The 19,832-nt window shown below is 36.9% G+C and overlaps 1 protein-coding gene across 3 annotated transcripts in view; it reads left to right on the top strand.

Annotated features, from left to right (window-relative positions):
• LOC309875484 (cadherin-12) overlaps positions 1–19,832 on the top strand; it is a 238,381-nt gene that overhangs the window by 181,269 nt on the left and 37,280 nt on the right. For all 3 annotated transcript variants that reach the window (XM_082754987.1, XM_082754986.1, XM_082754988.1), the window contains one exon: positions 8,941–9,128. In XM_082754987.1, coding sequence (XP_082611113.1) covers positions 8,941–9,128 — 188 coding nt within the window. The remainder of the gene's footprint in view (positions 1–8,940; positions 9,129–19,832) is intronic.

Below are 19,832 nucleotides of genomic sequence, written 5' to 3'. Positions count from 1 at the left end.
AAAAAAACAAAACAAAACAAAACAAAAAAAAAAAAACACAAAACTGAGAATTAAATATTGAGTTACCATAGAATCTCAAAACATTAAATTCTCAATTATATCTGCTACACTTATACTGTCACTGATTTTTTTAACTTTCTGAAGAATGTAAAGGCTAGTGGACTATTTGGAGTACTGACTGAATTAAATAAAACCTCTTCAAAGCTCTAAATGAGAATGATTGAACCCTCAGCTGCAAAGCAGAGCAAGCAAACAAATATAGCTATGTCTTGGTACTATTCCATAACCAATTAAGTATATATATATATATATATATATATATAATTCATCAATGGGTAAAATGTAATGCTCTGATGGCACAGTAAGAAATAGTCCAAGAAAAACAGATGAGCACAACAGTGGATAGAAGTTAAATATAATATACTGCTTATAAAATTCTCCTGTTAGTCTGCACTTATTCAATTTATTTTCCCCTTATCATTAGGATTAAGTGGTAATTGATCATTAACAGCAAGATTTATGGGTCAATTATTTTTAAACACATCATTATGATCATAGTAGATTATTATCATTAATAATTGTATTTTACATCTGCTGCTTTCTGTATAGAAGGTGTAAACAAATAAGGTTCATAGAAATTCAACAACATTTGGCAGGAATCACAATATTCGTTGCACCCCTGTGTGTTTTCTGTGGGGAGTAGGGAAGAAATTATTCATTCAAAACACAGAGAGTATTTAGATCCAACGAATGAAATTATCTAAGGTAACCTTGGGACTGCCCAAAAGCATTATGCATTTCCACTTGCTCTTTGATACTGAAGAGTAGCCAGGGCTACAGATATAACAGTGTGGGGTCACCTTGCAATACATGAAGAATTGGTTGCAAAGTGACTTGCAGATGACAGTGTCACTTACTCTGTCACTATCATTTCTAGCAGCATCTGTCTGTTTCCCTGAGGCCTAATGTCCAAGTAAGAAATCAACACCGCCTTTCTGCTTCTAACTATGGTGAGCTTTTTTTTTTTTTTTTTTTTTTTTCCTGAAAATTTAAAGGCTACAGTGCAACGTGAAGTGAAACATGTAATTATCTAATTATCATCACAGTAGCTTAGGCTCATGATTTTCAGGAATACCTAACAAACATAGTTGTCGTCAGATTTTCAGGACTGTTTACTCCTTGTAAAAGCATGAAATGAGATGCCCCTAAAGTGCTTGCAACAGTTCAGAGGTTCCTATTGACAGCAGCAGGAGCTGTAGATAACAAGCTGTTTTGAAACTCTCTTTTCTATATAAAAATGAAAGCCGATGAGACCAAAATACATATTTAGTTTAATTTTTGCATAACTAAATCTATAAAAATAAAAACAAAATAACAGAAATACTCTAGAGAAACCCTTCTAAAAGTTTTCATTCAAACTCAAGACCATTATTTTTTCTCAGTAGTTTCCACAGCAAATTTGTTGATGTTATGAACATAATTTCGAAAACTCCCAAGAGTGTTATCTGTAAATTAACACTGATCATCCACAGAGTTCCTTGTAAATGCAACAGTATTTATGCAGAGGTCACACCTTCAGGCACTTAAATTGAAAGCTTTAAATATCAATTTTACTAAATTGAGCATATGTGCTGTAGGAAAGACATGGACTTCATGGAATAGGTCCACAGGAGGGCCAAAAGGATTGTGAGAAGGCTGGAGCACCTCCAGGCTGAGGGAGTTGGGGTTTTTCAGCCTGGAGAAGAGAAGGCTCCAGGGAGACCTTACAGCAGCTTTCCAGTACCTAAAGTGGGTCTACAGGAAAGCTGGGGAGGGACTGTTTGTCAGGGAGGGTAGGGAGAGGACAAGGGGGAATGGTTTTAAAATCAAAGAGGGTAGATTTAAACTAGATACAAGAAAGAAATTATTTACTCTGAAGGTGGTAAGGCGCTGGCACAGGCTGCCCAGAGAAGCTGTGGGTGCCCCATCCCTGGAGGTGTTCAAGGCCAGGCTGGATGGGGCTTTGGGCAACCTGGACTAGTGGGAGGTGTCCCTGCCCATGGCAGGGGGTTGGAACTGGATGATCCTTAAGGTCCCTTCCAATCCAAACTATTCTGTGATTCTGTGATTATAAAGAATAAGAGACATCAAGCATGATACCAATTACCATCCCATTGTATTATTACTTTTGGTCACACATTAAATCACAGATATTTCAAGGAAACTGCACACAGTAAACCAAAACCTAAAACAAAGAACAACAATCTATTTTGTACTTGTATGTGAAGATTTCTCATTTTTATCTTTAAAAATAAACATTTTCTGCTTTAGCCTCTGCCAACTTGGTGAAGAAAAATAATGTATTTTTTAGGGAAAACTATTTGAAGAAGATGCACCCAATGATTTTGTGCAAATAAAAGCTTCACAAACAGTCTTCTGAGTAATACAGATGTGGAACATATTTTGTTTAGATGAATTTATTCATGTAACTTAGGCGTGACTCAGAGGACAAAAAATAGGGGCCTAATTTCCTTACTTGATGGAGAGAAAAATGATTCTTCCAGTACCAATGATTTAGAGCACTTGGCTTAGATTTTAAAGTAAATGGTTGGACCACATTCTTAAGAGTGAATGAATTATAGTAAAATTGTGTTATTATATTTTGTGCCAGAGTAGTATCAAAAAGCTCCTGCAAGATGTTAAAGAAGCAGAGATGTTAAGCAGAGCATTACAAACTCTGTGTCCCATCTTCAGCAATATACTTTTTCTCATGTTAACATTTCACATATATCATGCAATTTAAATTTTTATAGGGGAAATAAGTGTATTGATTTATTTCGTGGTGACAGTGTGATCACTGGAATATTATCAATAGACATAAATGATAAATGCCAATTACATGCTGGCTGGGGTTCTGGAAAAGGGAAAATATTTCCTCCTGAAAACTTCTTCTATCTGTAAATCATTCTACACCTTGGTAGTTCTTTATAACCACCGTATAACTTAAAAAAACATTTGATTCAAGCCTCTAGAATATACTGAAAAAATAAATGATAGTTCTCCTTCTATTTTGACCTTTTTTACTGATTTTTCTTGTTTGGTAATAATTTCTCAATCACAGTAGACTGCATATTAGCAGAACATTTCTTTGTTGGTGGTGATATACAATGAAACAGGTCATCCAAAAGTACTTTTACTCATATGCCCTATGAGATCCCGGTAGTACATCTTCCAGCATATAAATGCACTGAGAAAGTCAGACCTGCACAAATAAACATTAAGCTGTTGCTCTTGTTTAGAGCAAAAGGGGAAGGGGTAGTAATAATGGTGGTATCTTTCTTCCATAATGATTAAAATAGTTACTACAAAATGATTAAAATAGGATCTTCATTTGGTCTCTTCAGTGTGTCAGAGTTCACTTCCATGTTATTCAGGAGAAACCCTTAATTACAACCATAAGGAAGTTCTAGAAATGAACATTTTCTTTTTCTCCCATTAAAACTGTGCCATCGTGCAGAAGATAATTTAAGATTTGTGAAACAAAACTAAGTATTATTAATGCCTGGGTGTTAGGGCAGTCATACCACAGGCTCTTTGGCTCCAGAAAAACTTTTTCAAGAATTATTTCCAACTTTTTCTTTTAAACAGAGTATTCTTTTGTCTTTGCTGCATCCAGCACTATTTTGAAGAAGAATCTGTGGATCTGAAGATCCTCAGCTGAGAAAATAACTGGCATTTCCTATTTCCTGAATGCTAGCTCCATGTTGGCGGATATTATGTATTCCCTGTGGAATAATGAAGCGTGTAGGTTTGTTTTTAGATTCCTTTCTGTCCACAGATTTTCAGTGGGGGAAAAAAAAAAAAAAAAAAAAAAAAAAAGCAAATGATTAAACTGTTTGTTGTTGTTGTTGTTGTTGTTTTGGTTTTTGTTTTGTTTTGTTTTTTTTTTTTTTTCAGTACACAAAACAACAATACCAGGTACAGTGGATTTTTCTTTTCCTTTAGGGAGGGAAGAGGACAGCCTCAGGAAGTCAATCTGCTAGCTCACCTGAGGGGCTTGCAGGGTCCTCGCTCAAGAGCTGCCAGCTGTGGGGAAGCTCCATCATGTAGATCACCCACATCTTGGGCAGGATCAGACTCCAAAGGGCTGTTTTTTCTACTCATTTTAACTTGAAGTACTGGGGAGCCTTAAACATCCAGGACCTCAGCAGGTTTTAAAAGTGTACAGTCTAGAGAGATGTAGATCATGCTAGTTATGAGCAGAGAACAAGGTATTTTTAAGACTGGCTATGCTATATCTAATGAAGTCATAAGCCTAGTTCAGAGCACTATTTTCGGCAATGGGAGAAGCCTTGCCCTAACCAATACTCTATCTGCCTATGCCAGGTCATGTATGACATGCACCAGAGCACAAGGTGTCCTTTCTCTCCCCAGCCTTCTGCAGGGCATGTGAGGAAAGGCACTGGTACATCTCACTGTTGTACTATCACATCTTCCCTGTGTTAGGAGCATGCACATCAGATGCCACAACATTAGCAGTAGCTGGTATAACAGGTTAAGTATACTGAGTATGCCTGTATACTGTCTGCAGGTAGAGTATCCTTTGTTTTGGCTATTATACTACTGCTGAAACACCAGCAGGTAAACATGAACTACTGGTTTGGGATTATTCCTAAAACAGACAGAAATCAGTGCCTTTATGACCTACACAGAATAAAAACTGAAATGCCTTGGTAATTTAAGCTAACAATTGCTCTAGTATTCATGTGAGTTTTCTTGCTAAAGGAAAAATTTTCTTCCTATTTGGCTTAATTTTGATCTTAAGCTTAGCAAAGTTTTTAATGTTATAATATACATTATTGATTTTCTTTTTCCTGAGAAAACATTAAGGGTTTTGATCAAAGAGAAATAAATGATTGGATTTCAGTGCTGTAGGCTATAACTATAAAGTGTTATCATGATTAATTGCAATGCAGTATTTTAAAGAAGAACTAAAAAAATATGGACAAAGAAATGGGAGAATAATCTTATGTGCACTCAGTATGTATATAGTGACAGATTAGAAAAAAGCTCAGATAAGATTTACAGCTGTTTGCTTGAAGGCCATTATGCATTTAGCTGACATCCTTAGATGATAACCTGGGTTACTTCCTAATGGTTCTTCTACTGATGAGATGTAATGATGGTTTTTATTTCTTATTCTCATCAGAATTGAAAACCTTTCTGGTAAGTGATGGTATACCCATAAAATGCAGGTGTGGAGAAACAAAAAAAAACAAACACCTTTGTAAGTGAAAATCAAGCCCCAGAACAGCTTTTGAGCCTTAAGAACTAGAACTAATCTAGTCATGTCAAAAGAACTGTAAATGTGTGCTGAATTTCAGTCAGTATGACTGATTACCTGTCACTTACCTTTGATTTCTTCCCACTAAGCTCTTTGGAACTGTCTGAATTTTAGAAACTGTGCAGTGGCGTATATTAGTTGTTAGTTCACCTCCACTTCAGCTTCCTGAATGCTTTTGGGGCTCAGTAATAATCCCAATCAGTCATTTCAGCCTAAAAGCTTCAACAGCATCATCACTCATTTATTTTTATCATCCTCATTGATACTGCTCAACCTAAAACTCCATGCAAGTCTCACAGCTTGAGTCACGTAGGGCACTACATGGGATTTGTAAGGGAATGTCTAAATGCTGGTCTTAAGCTATGTAATCACTGTGTTTCTCTAGTTTTGGATTCTTGGTAGTGTATTGGTGAAATTTAAATGTTTCTTATTAAATTAAGCATGTCAACAGGCATGTGAGCTTTGGTCCTAAAAATAGTATTTAAAATTTGTTATTTTTTCTTAAGATTCCTTTGATAGCAAAGTGAAAAATCTTGACCAGGTAATACACATTGCCAGTTTTTTGCCTATATGTAAAAATATTTAGACATGCATGCAATGAAATTTGATGAAATTGTGAAAGTGTAACTACTTGCAGAGTCCGGTTTCTTAGTGCAGTCTGAGCGAAGTAAGGGCTTGCTCCTTTGGTACATCCCATATAAATCATCCTTTAGAAAGCCAGCACCAAACTTAACAAACACATAAAAAAGAGATTTATGGAACTAGAAGAAAAGATCTTGTAAGTAGAGAAATCACGTGGAAGAATCTGCAAAATTTGACAGAAATGTTTGAGCAGTTGCTGCACACATTTGTCCACGCTTCTTGTCCCATCATTCCTAGAAGATAACAAGTTTTTCAGGACCTTTGTGAACAAAAGACTGTTACTCAGGTTTGTTTCAATGCACCTCAAAAGCAAAATGACCTAGTAGTCTATATAGGCAAAATGGGCATTAAAAATTGAATAATGTTAAACTAGCACAGCAATAAGTACCATCTTCTGAAGACAGAAAAATAAATATCTACAAAACTGTCTCTCTGGTATGTTTCATATACAGCATGTATTGAACACTTCCAACAGCCTCTTTTCTTTACAAAGACTATTTTCTGAAAAAAAAAAAAAAAAGAAAAAAAAGAAAAAAAAAAAAGAAAAAAAAAGAAAAAAGTTTTCATGCTATACATTATATCCCATTGAAGTTTTTCCCTGATCTGGCAACAATATGCATTGTTTGTTCTCATTTATTTTATTCCAAAAGTATGTTGTTAAAGTAGCACCATTAGCAGTTCCCGTATGCTGTGAAGGTGCTATTACAGGAGGAGGCTGGCACTGTAATTACATACTACATCTTCAGAGATCTGATTCTGGCAGAGTTGAAGATTACTTCAGAGTTTCAAATTGATCTGAATGACCCCATCTTTATTGCTGTTGAATTTCTGGAAGTGATGAAATACCAAGCCATTGAAAATAACTGATACAGGCCTAAACAACCTGAAATAAGTAATGTAGTGTTTCTTTGACTTCATCTAAGTCCCATATGCTGTACAGCCAGGTGCAATAGTTTATAGAGAAATGTTTGTTTTAATGAGCCTGGGTGCTCTTCAGATCACTAGGAATATATCAGCTGGGCAAAGAAGAAAAAAATCTTATGCTCTTACGTTTTATGTTCACCAAAATTGTAGCTGTAAAGAGTAAACACTGCAGCAATGATTTCTGTGATCCTGCGTAAGTGTCTGTAGAAGACATGGGCACCAGGGCTGGAACTGTTGTGGAAATGTAAAGAGATTCAAGTGTAGGCAAAGCCCTCATGGATCCCTTTTCTTCCATCTCTTCGGAAAAACCTACATAGCAGAGATCCAGTAATAAGCATATTTGCAAATGATGTTATATATCAGAAGTATTTGTGATTGTGTCCTGCATACCTTGTTAAAATTATATTATTTCCTCAGTCATTGAAGCACTACTAAGAAATAGCTGAGCATACTCAGTCTTGATAATATTGTACATTGTGGTGCTCCTTTCCAGTGGTTAAAACAAGAAGAAGATGCAAAAGGTCATGTATTATATTATGTTGGAATAAAATGGCAAAATGATAATTACACAATCTTTAGTCACTCAATCAATAAATGCTACAAAGCCATACATGATAATGTCCAAATGAGGATCTGACATAAGCAGACTTTACTTGCAGGGATCTTCTTACACAAATAAAGCAAGTTTTGCCTTCAGATATGCTTTGCACACTGATGGGCATGGAGAGGAAGCAAATAAAGTTCATTTTTTTTCAGGGTAATGAAACAGGTAACAGGTAACACAGTCCAAACTACCAGCTCACAAAAAGCGGTTTGCTCATAATCCAGCAGATGTCATTTTTTTCCATCACGGAAGTACTGGGAAGCTGAAAATGCTGATGCAGCTTGCATTTTAAGGAGGAAACAACAGGGAGCAGTGTCTGCTGTTTAATTCAGCAGCGGGACGTGACAGTCATCTGATCCTCTGTTAGGAGATACACCTCTTCTCAGAGCCGTGTCCTGGAACCTAGGACTGAATTGCTACCAGGGGAAATCTCTGAGACGTCCCCCTAGCATGTCCCCACTAGTCACAGGTGCTGGGCTACTGAAAAAGAGGAGACAATATCCTCCTGACTACTCATGGTAGGGAGCACAGAAAGCCTTTGCTGATACTTTGCTGACAAGACAGAGCTGGAGGAAGCCCGGGACAAGGAAACATGCAGCTGGCGGGGCAAGGAAGGGCAGGATGTAATACACTCAGGGATGGCACTGAACTCAAGGCTGGCTCAAAGTACTCAAGGCCTTTTCGTCTAGATGTTTCAATTAGTATGTCCAGCACTTTTGCAACGTTGCAGTTTTCCTGAATGAAACCACTTTGCCTCACACATTAGTGGTGATGCTTCTTAATAAAGTGTGTGCTTTTCAGACTGTTTTTAAGTTTTATCACTACTATTAGTAAATAAGCTGAAAATAAAAGTGTGCAGAGCTGGAAATTTGTTTGCCTATGAAATTTTAATACGAGCACCCTCTGGTGGCTGATGTCTAAACAACGCTCTTTATGTCTCCCCCCACAAGGAATTGTACATGTAATTACAATACTGAGTATTACAGTAATGGGTGGAAACTCTTTTTACTTTTTTTTTTTTTTTTTTTTTTTTCCTTTCAACTACTTTGAGATGCATAGACATGTTTTCTCAAACAAAATAAAAATTCAGATACTTAAATTGTGTTAAACATAGAAGAAAGAAAATGCATATAAACTTTCTATCTACAGGTAGAATTTAAATTAAACTAGTCAACCATATGCGTAATATATAGAAAGACAGACAGATATCAAGAGAGAGAATTGCTAAGACCCTTACAGCTGTATTGGTCAGGATCTAGCATGTAGAAGAAATTAACACGTTAGGTGGGTAAAGCATGCATATCTTCTAATCTGTTGTTGTTTTGATCTCATCATTTAATTGGATTATTTAAGTCTGTTCATTTTTCACAGGCTCCATGTTTTTAATCAGACATGCTACATTACTTATCAAAAAATCTCAAGAATTACATTTACCTCTTCCTCACAGGTATCTTCCATTTGAAAGTGCCCGAATCCTCTCACGTTGGTTCTGCTATTGGAAGGATCAGAGCTGTGGATCCTGATTTTGGGAAAAATGCAGAGATTGAGTACAACATAGTTCCAGGAGATGGAGGAAACTTGTTTGACATCACAACAGATGAGAACACCCAGGAAGGAGTCATCAAACTGAAAAAGGTATGTGGCACAGATGGGGTGCATGTACATATGGCTTAAGCGAGAAACTGGGTAAGATAATTAAATATTGTGCAATTGTACATAGTGAGTAACACACAGTAATTTTTAACTTTATTGGAATCCTTGTTTATGATCTTAGTCTTAAAAGAAATTGGAATTTAGTGCTTCATTTCATATGCAGTCAAGTATGACTGTTCACAAATAATATCTGTATTAATGGTGGAAGAGTAATTCTTATCTCTGTCTAGAAAGTATAATTTGTCTTTTATGGGAAATTTTCCTCCTAAAACCATGAGAGAAATTGTCCAGCTCAGTGCATGCTATCAAAGAACAATATTTTATGTTTGGGATCATATATTCCATTTTAATTTTTAAACATTTTATTTTGAATGTTTTAATGTTGTCATTATTTTATAATAAAATTGCTGTTCAGTATTTGAGTGAATGGAGATCTTCCTTGGGGTGGGTGAGTCCCAAATGATCGCAAACTCACATCCTACTTCCAGTGTCTGATATGGATGCTTTTCAGATGCACACTGCATTTCAGCTGCTTTAGCGTACTAAAAAAATAACAATAATTAAAAAAAAAATCAAGATTACTGAGTTTATTGACTTTAAAGATGGAAAGAATAGACATTATTTGGAAGGGGGTGATTAAAGTACTCAGCAAGAGAGGTCCAAAGTAGGGGCAGTCCCATTTTAACCAACGGCTAGCTTCTGAGCCCATGCATGCACATCTACACCAATGATCAACAAGACTGAACCAACAGCTCACTTTGAGAGGCCAGGCTATGCATTATAGACAGCTCATGTTTGTGGGTGTGATTTTTGTAAAATAAGCACATCTGGGAAACAACACTTACAAGGGAGTAAGGACTCTGGATGTTCATATTAAGATAAGGTTTAGAAAATAAGAAGCTTTAGTTGCAATGAAAAGTTAGAATTTAGGTGCTGAAATTTCCCCCAACTCTGGGCATGGAGCTGTATTTGCCTTATATTCTTTCTAATGGTGGAAATCCTGGCCCCAGCCTCTTGACCTGGGAAATAGTAAATTATCCATGGGTGCATTAAAAGAGCAGATGATGTCATATCACTTACTGTTTTGCTATTTTTAGTAACACAAGATGGAAACTGGGATACCCATGTGAAGTTATTCACCAATGAGACATGTTCTTCATCCCATCCCCTCCCACCTTTCCATTTTGACCAAAAGCTTAAATGTACTGCTTCTTCTTCTTCTTTTTTGAAATTGCAAAATCCCTTTTGTTTTTAAAAATAATTCTAATAGCCTTTTCCCCTCTGCGAAGATGATTCAAAAATAGCTCCATTTGGAGCAGTAAGGCTTAGCAGCTGCGTGCCCCCCAGGATGCACTGCCAGGTGGAAATGGCAATTAGTGGGAGCCATTGAGAAATATTTGAGCATCGAGTGTAGATTTTTGATAGGATTTAGTTCTGCCTGGGTTGGTCCTAAGCCTCAGCTGTGCTCTTTGTTTTTATCCACTGCAATGGAGGTTTTCAATACTTATGATTAATGTATATACATATCAGACTGTATAGGCAAAAATATTCAAATTAGCAATGCATACTCAAACAGCATGCATATAATATGTGTTACCAGTGAAGAGCATCCACATATGAATTACCCTCATACAGTTATCTAAGGGCCAGCACAGGCAAAATGTTTGGTCACTTTTGAGGCTGCTTAATGGGGAACTATAAATCTAATTGACCTAGAATTTGAGCAGGGGGAAGGGATAAATGACACGACAAATGCTATATGCAGATACTTTACTTGTATTTTGCTAAATTTTTTCAGTCTCTTCAGTAATAATATACAACATTTTGGAAACCTTAGGGTGCTTCTACAATAGCAGAAGGATCCTGTAATTAATGTCAGTTGATGTTGTCATATGTAAATGCTAGAACTTTGTCACTGAATAGGAGGAAAAATTAAAAAAAAAAAAAAAAAAATCAAATCCTAATCCCTCCTTAATCTTCTTCATCACAATGAGCCTGGAGACCAGTGACAGGCTGTGCAGGTCAGGGAACTCCAGCTGTGTTCTATGCAGGAGCATGGAAAGAAGATAAACCCATTACATGGATCCTCCAGCAAAGAATACCTTTATACAGCCCCTGCATATTGCCCCTTTTTTTTTTTTTTTTCCAAGGAAAAAGTCCCATTCACTAATCTTTAAATGGTTAAGTGTTTTAAGAAATTTTGGAATTATCCAAAATCCATCCACCTGAGTTCCATGCTAGATCGCAAATTAATCAAAACCAGTGCAGATTCTTAAAGCTACTGTTAACTCAGTTTATAATTCTCTACACTTGTAATAATAGCACAGATGTATTTTTATGGGTTGCAGTTACAGAATCACAGAATCACAGAATTTTTAGGTTGGAAGAGACCTCAAGATCATCGAGTCCAACCTCTGACCTAACACTAGCAGGCCCTACTAAACCATATCCCTAAGCTCTACATCTAAACGTCTTTTAAAGACTTCCAGGGATGGTGACTCCACCACTTCCCTGGGCAGCCTGTTCCAATGTCTAATAACCCTTTCGGTAAAGAAGTTCTTCCTAAGATCCAACCTAAAACTCCCCTGGCGCAACTTAAGCCCATTCCCCCTCGTCCTGTCACCAGGCACGTGGGAGAATAGACCAACCCCCACCTCGCTACAGCCTCCTTTGAGGTACCTATAAAGAGTGATAAGGTCGCCCCTGAGCCTCCTTTTCTCCAGGCTGAACAAGCCCAGCTCCCTCAGCTGCTCCTCATAGGACTTGTTCTCCAGTTCTCAGATTTTCAGAAGTGCTGGACATTCACAAGTCTGTAGAAACCTATTAAAGTGCATGTGACCTATACTGTACAAGCCTGCAACAGAGTTATTCATCTGCCTGCACAGAAATGATTTCACATTACAAGGTGTTCAAAACATTGATTTGACTTTGTGGGATTATGTAAATATTTACATTAGGTATGTACTTAAGTACTTCTTTAAATCAGAGTCAGTGAATGAATAGGACCAACACTATGAATTATAAATTGTATGTAATATTCAGTCAAAACCATTAATAAAAAGTGCCACATGCTTTAAAAGCAAATTTGTGCTTCTTTCTGTATCACACATACTCTGACATTGTACGTAGTACAGTTATTTAGCATTGAGCCATTTTAAGTGCATCTTTGTCCTTTATAAAGTTTGCTTTTATTTCTCCTGAAAATTTTCTTGCAGCCAGAAACTGTCAGTCACTGTATAGATGTTTTTTTATTCTGTTGTTATGCAAGAAAACATGGAGATGTTTCTGTATCAAAATTGAGAAAACTGAATCCTCCTTGGACTATGTTTAGATTTGGTAGAAGGAATATTTTCTGACAAAAATTGCAAAAGACAAACTGTTCTTTTCAACACTCTAAGTGAACTGTGGGTTGCAAAAGCTTGTTTACTGTATCTCAGACATTAAACAGGCACAACCAGCCAATGCTATATAAGGTACACATCTTAAGTAATTCATTTGGGTTGCTAATTTATTTTCATGCTATGATCCAATATAAGCCTGATTACTACTACTCTTGTGCTATTTACATATTTTCAAATTGGAATAGATTTCATTATATTCTGCTGAACAAATGATCCAAAATGCTATTTAGCACCACTGTGTGGTTAGTACTGTAATAGCTTTCTCTCCGTCTCACAATAAAAAGGGAAAATATTTTGAGCAGAACGAAGGGGAAATGTCTGGCTTTGATATAGGGCTGCACATGGTTCTCTGTGAGAGTAAGAAATAGTAGGCATAGAATGACCAGCCTCTTCCCTTGTGCAGATCTGTCCAATACCATGTTAGTCACATTTTATGCTTATATAGTCATCCTTATCTGTTATCCTACCTGGGTACTCCAGAAAACAACAGCAAGTGTAAGCTGCAAGAAGTGGGGTGCCAGAAGAGACCATTTCCTCTGGACTGATGGGTGGTGGGCACAGGGTAGCACTCCCAGGTATGGGAGGAAAACTCATCAGTCCCAGACAAGCTTCTGGTTTTATCCAAACTGATAAGAAATCTTTGATGACTGCGTCCAACAGGAAAATAAATAAATAAATAAATAAACAGCAGGATCCGAGTTTCACTAAAGAGTTGGCACTAGGTTTATTAAACCAAGGATGAGTTTACAGGATTAGCCCACTGTGTGCAGAAGCCTCTTGTTTGGCTCAGCATGTGGTAATCCAGAAATTGAGTAGGGTTCAAACACCGAGCATGGCTCAGACATTACTTCACTAACTTGTGCAGAGTGTCTCAAAAAGTTAGGAGAAAGCTGTTTTGGGGCTTCATCTGGTGTAGCCTGTAGCGCTGCACCATGCTGGGTGGGTTCCTGGTATGGGTCAGTGGATGCTCTTCTGGACCCATTTTTGTAAGCCGTGTAACACTGCTATCTGGCCAGGTGACAAAGCTGTATCCCTGAAATCACAGTATGTCAAGAAGGGCATAAGTACTTCATGATGAGGAAAAGTAGCTTGAGTGATGAGAAAATAAGAGAAATTGGGGGAGCTGACAAACTAACCCAGTAGCTGCATGGAGGTATTTGGACTATATACTTTTTCATATTCTCAGTGGCTTCTTTCACTTTTAAAAAGATTTTAAAGCAAGTAGAAGTTTGCTGAGTAAGCTGAGTCTTCTTGCCCATGGGACAGCAAATGTACGTGGTACTGAAATATCACATAACGGCAGTCTGACAGCACCTACACAGCGCAGTGGTGAGCACAGGACAGGCTCCTGACGTGCCAGAATGTCATTGCTGCTGCTGCTTGCTTTGCTCACCCACCCCTTAATTCTCCGAAAACATGGAACACCTCCTGTAGTTCTGTGCAACTGTCTGTCTATCATCATAACTCACAGCTTTGTGTGAATGAAGAACGTAGCAGATAGTTTTACATTTTGAGGAGGAAAAGCAGGCTATGTTCCTCAGCACAAGTAGAAAGGCATTAATTGGGTACAGACGCAGTCATAAAGATCATAATAGCCACAGAAAAGAATGACAAAACCAGTACAGAAGGGAGTACCTTCCCTTCAGCCTGTGTAGTTTTCGGATAGAATGAATGGGTTTGGCTTTGAAAGTGAAAGGCAGCTACAGAAATGGGTAAGATATGGTGATGTATGGGGAAATTTACCTTTTGGACAGATACTTGTATCCACTTGTTCACTTCAAGTACTCCACGTGTTATTTTCTTTCTTTAACCTTGCAGTCGACTCTTGATTATCCATGGATGGATGGATTAGCTAGACTGAGAGATTAATCAGACCTCCCCTCCCTTTAATGCTTCTAGACTGATGCTGAAAGCAGGGAGAGCATGACCCAGCCTGCTGTGTGCAGTAGGCCATGATCTGCTTGTTGTGATTCAAAAGCTGTCCCTGCTCTCCAACAAAATCTATTTACAAGTTTTGCAGTAAATTTCGTACTGTCTACTATAAAATGTATACAGTTTACATTATCATGTTCTTGCTTTATCATACCTTCCTCTTCCTCCATCCTCTTCCATACTTGAAAAACAAACTGATCCCTCTCTTGAAAAAGAGACACAGGACCTTGGCTCTGTGTTTTCTTATCTGGAAATACAGATATTTCCTCAGATCTCTCCAGTAAAGAAAAAAAAAATATCAAATGAAACAATTCATAATATCAAAATTATTTTCCACTGTCATTGTCTGAGCTACAGATATCCAAGGCAAACTGTGCACACCTCTCACCTTGATGATAAGAAGTACCTCCTACTCACAATTTGCTTCTTTTACTCACAAATTTAAAAACATGTAATGAGAACATTCATTATAGATTCTTACTCAATGAAAACACCTTTGTCCCTCTCCATGCTACTCATTTTCAGCAAAAATTGTTTGCCAGATTGTCATGAATAACAGGAAGCATTTTTTTTGCCTATGTGCTATACTCTAAATATGTCACTTCAAATCCTCCTCAAGCAGAAAACAGGAGAGACCCTGACATTGGTCGACTTCTTCCTATCTCCAGTTAAATAATATACATATATTTTCCCCACTTCCCATCCAATCTTGAAGCACTCACTTCAGACTTGATCAAAGCTGCAGCACTTGCTGCACATCAGATTTGGTCTACAGAACTTATTTTTTCATTCTGTATTCTCAACTCTGAAATTAATGAATGTTTCTGTTTTATCTGGAGCCTCCTTTAGTTGACTATGCTCTATAGTGCCAACTATGTACTATTTAATGCTAATACTAAAACTCATTACAGAAATACAATTACTGAAATGCATCAATGCACAGTGAGCAATCTGGTTGCCTGCATTTCACAAATATGTAGGAGCTCAGCCCATCTTCAAGGGGAAAGCATTGCCAGATTTTTTGACAAACATGAGACAGAGTTGTTGCTGGTATGAAGACCTAAGCCAACATGTATTTTCTCTCAGCACAGAACACTGTCCTGCTGCCCGTAACTATCCATAGGTCCTGGGGCTTACAGTCTTACCCCAAATTATGGCTTTTCCATTGGTGTAGGTATGGGTCATGAATGTATGTATCGCAAACAGCATTGTTGTCTCTTATGTGTGGATAAACAAACAAACAAACAAACAAACAAAACAACAACAACAGCAAACAAACAAACAAACAACAACAACAAAAAAAAAAACAGAAATTTGTGGAGTTTCCACTCCTGCCTTTTTATGTTTTTTTGTTGTTGTTGTTGTTTGTTTGTTTTTTTGTGACTAAACTGTCAGAATAGTTCTTTTCTTGCCCTAAATGTGCTTCCCAACAGAATTTACTTTATCTTTCAGCCCATTTTTCTGTTTCAGTTCTTTAATTAAATCTATATCCTCTATCTCTATCTCTATCTCTATCTCTATCTCTATCTCTATCTCTATCTCTATCTCTCTTTATCTAATCTAATCTAATCTACGGATATAAAATACAAAAAATATATAAAACCCACAAATCAAATAATAAATACAGTTACACTTCTATGTATCAGCATTTCTTCACTTTTGTCTTGAGTATGGACAACAGTAATGTTTCAAAATAAATTTATTTCTAAACCAGAGCTCTATGTGATTTCCTATTCATACTAAATACACGTGTTCATGGTACTTCCTAAGTTGCAGGAGAAAGTGATTTGTCTTTATGTATTATTTGATTTGGGGATTTGTGGATTTCCTTTGCTGCACACAGCTATGTATAAACTGATAGCACTTTACGGTACAACTGTATAGGGTAGCTAATAAACTCAGCATAGAAAAGGAAGATGAGAGCTAGTAGAGGGGCCAATGACATCTATTCTGACACTGGCACTTAGAATATCAATTAGAAGGACGCATATAATTGTTGAATGGTATATAGCTAATAAAAAGCTCCCTTACTTTTAACCATACTGCTGTTTACTGCAGAAAAAATAATACATTTTCTAAAATAAAAGCCTTATCAAATTTTAGTTTCTGAATATAATCATTTTTATAGAAGAAATGAGTATTTCTATTGTTTTGTGGGTTTTGTGTTAAATTTTTATTTAAAAACAAGCAAACAAAATATTTATATGAGGTTATTCCATTGAAATCTGATTGGTTGAAAGAAGTTTCAGTAACCTTGGAGACTTTTTTTTTATTACTGTTATTATTATTTTATTTTTTTTTTTTAAGAATGGGACATTCTTACTAACATTATGCTGGGTTTGTACCCTTAACAGCATTCCAGATTTTAAATTAAAATACGACTGGGCACTATCAGATAAAAGGTCGTGTCAACCACTCATTTCCTTCACAGATCTCAGTGGTATCTATTAAAAAAAAAAAAATAAAAAAAAAATAAAAAAAATAAAATTAATGGTATTCTAGCATCTTTAAAACTAAAGAAAAAAATAAAAAAATAAAAATAAATGTGGGGTTTTATTGTTTGTTTATTTTGTTTTGTTCTGTTTTCTGAGAGCTAGACAGACTTTCCATTTTTTTGTTTTCAGGCAAACTCCAAGCATATCATACAAATGCCAAAATTTGAGACTGTCAGTAGCTGACAATGCAAAACTGGGAACAGAACTGATCAGGATATGGTCTCCCCACAGATGCAACCCTTGTAAACCATACTGCTTTACTGCATGACATACGTTGTACAAACATTTTCATTTTGAAATTACATCCTAGGTTTACTGTTTGTAATCTTCCCACCTTTCCACAGACACTTGAGCTGCAGTTTAGCCTAATGTATGTTAAAAGGCTACATCCTGCTATTTTGTGTGAGTGTGTCACTGATTCCTTGCTCTGATGATAGCTCAGCACTTTCATCCTGTCTCTTCTTATTCTGAGTGCCATCTGTGCTTTGCTTACTGTTTAAGCTCTAGCTATATTTATCTGTCCATAGAAGGACAGGAAGAGAGAATTAGTTGCTCTGAGGCTACAGTGGAAAACATTTTCCCTTCTTAGGGTCAATCTGGCTTTTCCAAAATATACTATAGCAGTGCCCCGTAGTGCTGGAGAGAGAGAAGTAACGTAGACACTTCATCAGTTTTCTGGGTTTCTGTGCTGTAAAATATGCCAGCTTGAGCACACCGATGCCCAGACTTGCCTGAAATCTTACTCCTTTCTGTCCGTACCCAGACAAGGACCCTGTTCCCCTTACATCATGGAAGTTGTGTATTGGGTACTTGCAAGGACCATGATCTAGTATTTCTGCCTCTAAGAGTAACTGCCTGCAAGGACTGCATGTATTATGGCTCTTGCTGCTTGCACATCTATCTGCAAATACACTCATAGATCAGAAAAGTAATTTTCTTAATGCAATTTGGGAGTATATGGACAAAGCATACAAGGCATCAGGTAGAATTAATACTTAATTGGGAGCTTAGATTTCTTGCTTTTTTTTTGTGTTAATCTTTATCTGTAGCTTAGCCCTCATAATTACTTAAACTTTTTCCACTCCAAACTGAAGCTCCAGGATTTCTCCCCCTTCCTTAAGTATTTCTTGAAAAGTTGTTAGCACTTTATATAATCTGATGGAGAAGGGTTTGGCTTGGTTTGGTTGCTCACTCTAGGGGAATTTTTTTGGCAAAGCATAACAATGAACATGAGTAGTATAGAAACTCAAAGGACAGTATGACAACAATTTGGATAGTGAAACAGCATGCCCTTTTGTAGCAAAGGCAATGACTTAGTTTCATCACTGGGGCACAAGATCTTCCACATTTTATTTTGTCTGTATCTTCTCAGCCTTAGCTGCATCTTCTTGTTGTCAGTCTGGTCATGAAGCTGCAACTCATACTGACTTTTACTGGGAATTTAGTCTGTAGAAGGATGGCTCTATTTGGTAGTGGATTGGTTAGTAGCACTTGGCTTTCAAGCTTGTTTATTTATAGGGCATATAGACTTGGCTGTCTAATTTTAAATCCCCAGCTCAGAAAAGACTGGCCATGTAGTCTATTAAAATTATTATGTTTTTCATAAGGATTTTAAACCATTATGCTAGCTGCTCAGCTAATGTAAATCAAGGTAATTCCATTGATTTTAATGGAACTGCTTCAACTCACACTAGCCAGGCATCTGGCCAATTATGTCCTGCTGTGATAAGGACAGAAAATAGCATAGCTTAAATCTGTACTAGCTGTGACAAATGACTGGAAACACTGTGGTAATGATGGCTGGGGGAGAAAAAAATGACAGACATTAACATATTCTTGTTCCTACACTGGTGATCCTGCTCTCTTTTCCAGATAGCATATCCTTCCCGCCTGAAAATTTCTAACTCGACAATTATAGAGAGGAGCCGCTAGGTGGCAGTATTGCCCAGACATCACGAAAGGATCCCTCACTAAAATTAAAACCGTGAAAACCACAACGCAGCAAAATCTTTTTTTTAGACAGAAAATAAAGCTTCTGTGTCTTTTCAACTAAATATGACTTCATTATGGTTTCGAGATTATTACTTTTCTAAAACCAAAGTTACTAAATTGATGTACATTGACACAAACCCACGTGAAAATTATCTGATTGCAGAAATTTCCATCAGAAATCAGAAAGGTACAAATGCTGTTATGATACTTTCAAAATGTTACAAATTACACCTAGGATCAGAAGGCTAAGTCAAAGTCGGCGTTTTCTACATATGTACTGCTCAAATATATCTAGTGGATAGCAGTTCACTCAAGATAACTATTTATTAGGAAAACCAGATCAGGTTTGAATTCACATTGCAAGCCATACCTAAATTTCGTTTGACCCATCAGTATATATCAGAGTTTTCATTTGGGCTTCTTTCTATCATTGTCATATTTCTCTGAAAGCTTACCTTGCTAAAAGCAGTGCAAACCTTCTGTTTAATGACCTAGACCAGCCGGAGATGGCTGATTGGCTGTGCATGGGAGTTGTGACAGAGCTAATTTGCAAGAGATGAACGGTAGTCAGTTTCAGACATCTACAGTGTAACTGTTCACATCCATGTCAATCATCCTGAATTTTTTAATGCAGAGAAACAGTTATTTCCTGGACATGATTCACCTGGCCTATTTCAGAAACCACCTTAGCTTGAGGTTTATTAAAATTGTCCATTCCTCTCCAGTGACTGCAAAACCATGTTAGATGATTAGCTCAGGAGCGGAAGTTTAATTGAAGACATCTTAAACTATGTCAGATTAATTCTACCAAAGTGATTTTGCAATGTTTAATTTTTAGTCGAATCTTATATTTAGCTTTTGTTCTT

This window comes from Aythya marila, assembly GCF_965140915.1.
Source record: "Aythya marila genome assembly, chromosome: 2".
Lineage (NCBI taxonomy): Eukaryota > Metazoa > Chordata > Aves > Anseriformes > Anatidae > Aythya > Aythya marila.
This window is presented reverse-complemented; position numbering and strand designations above follow the sequence as displayed.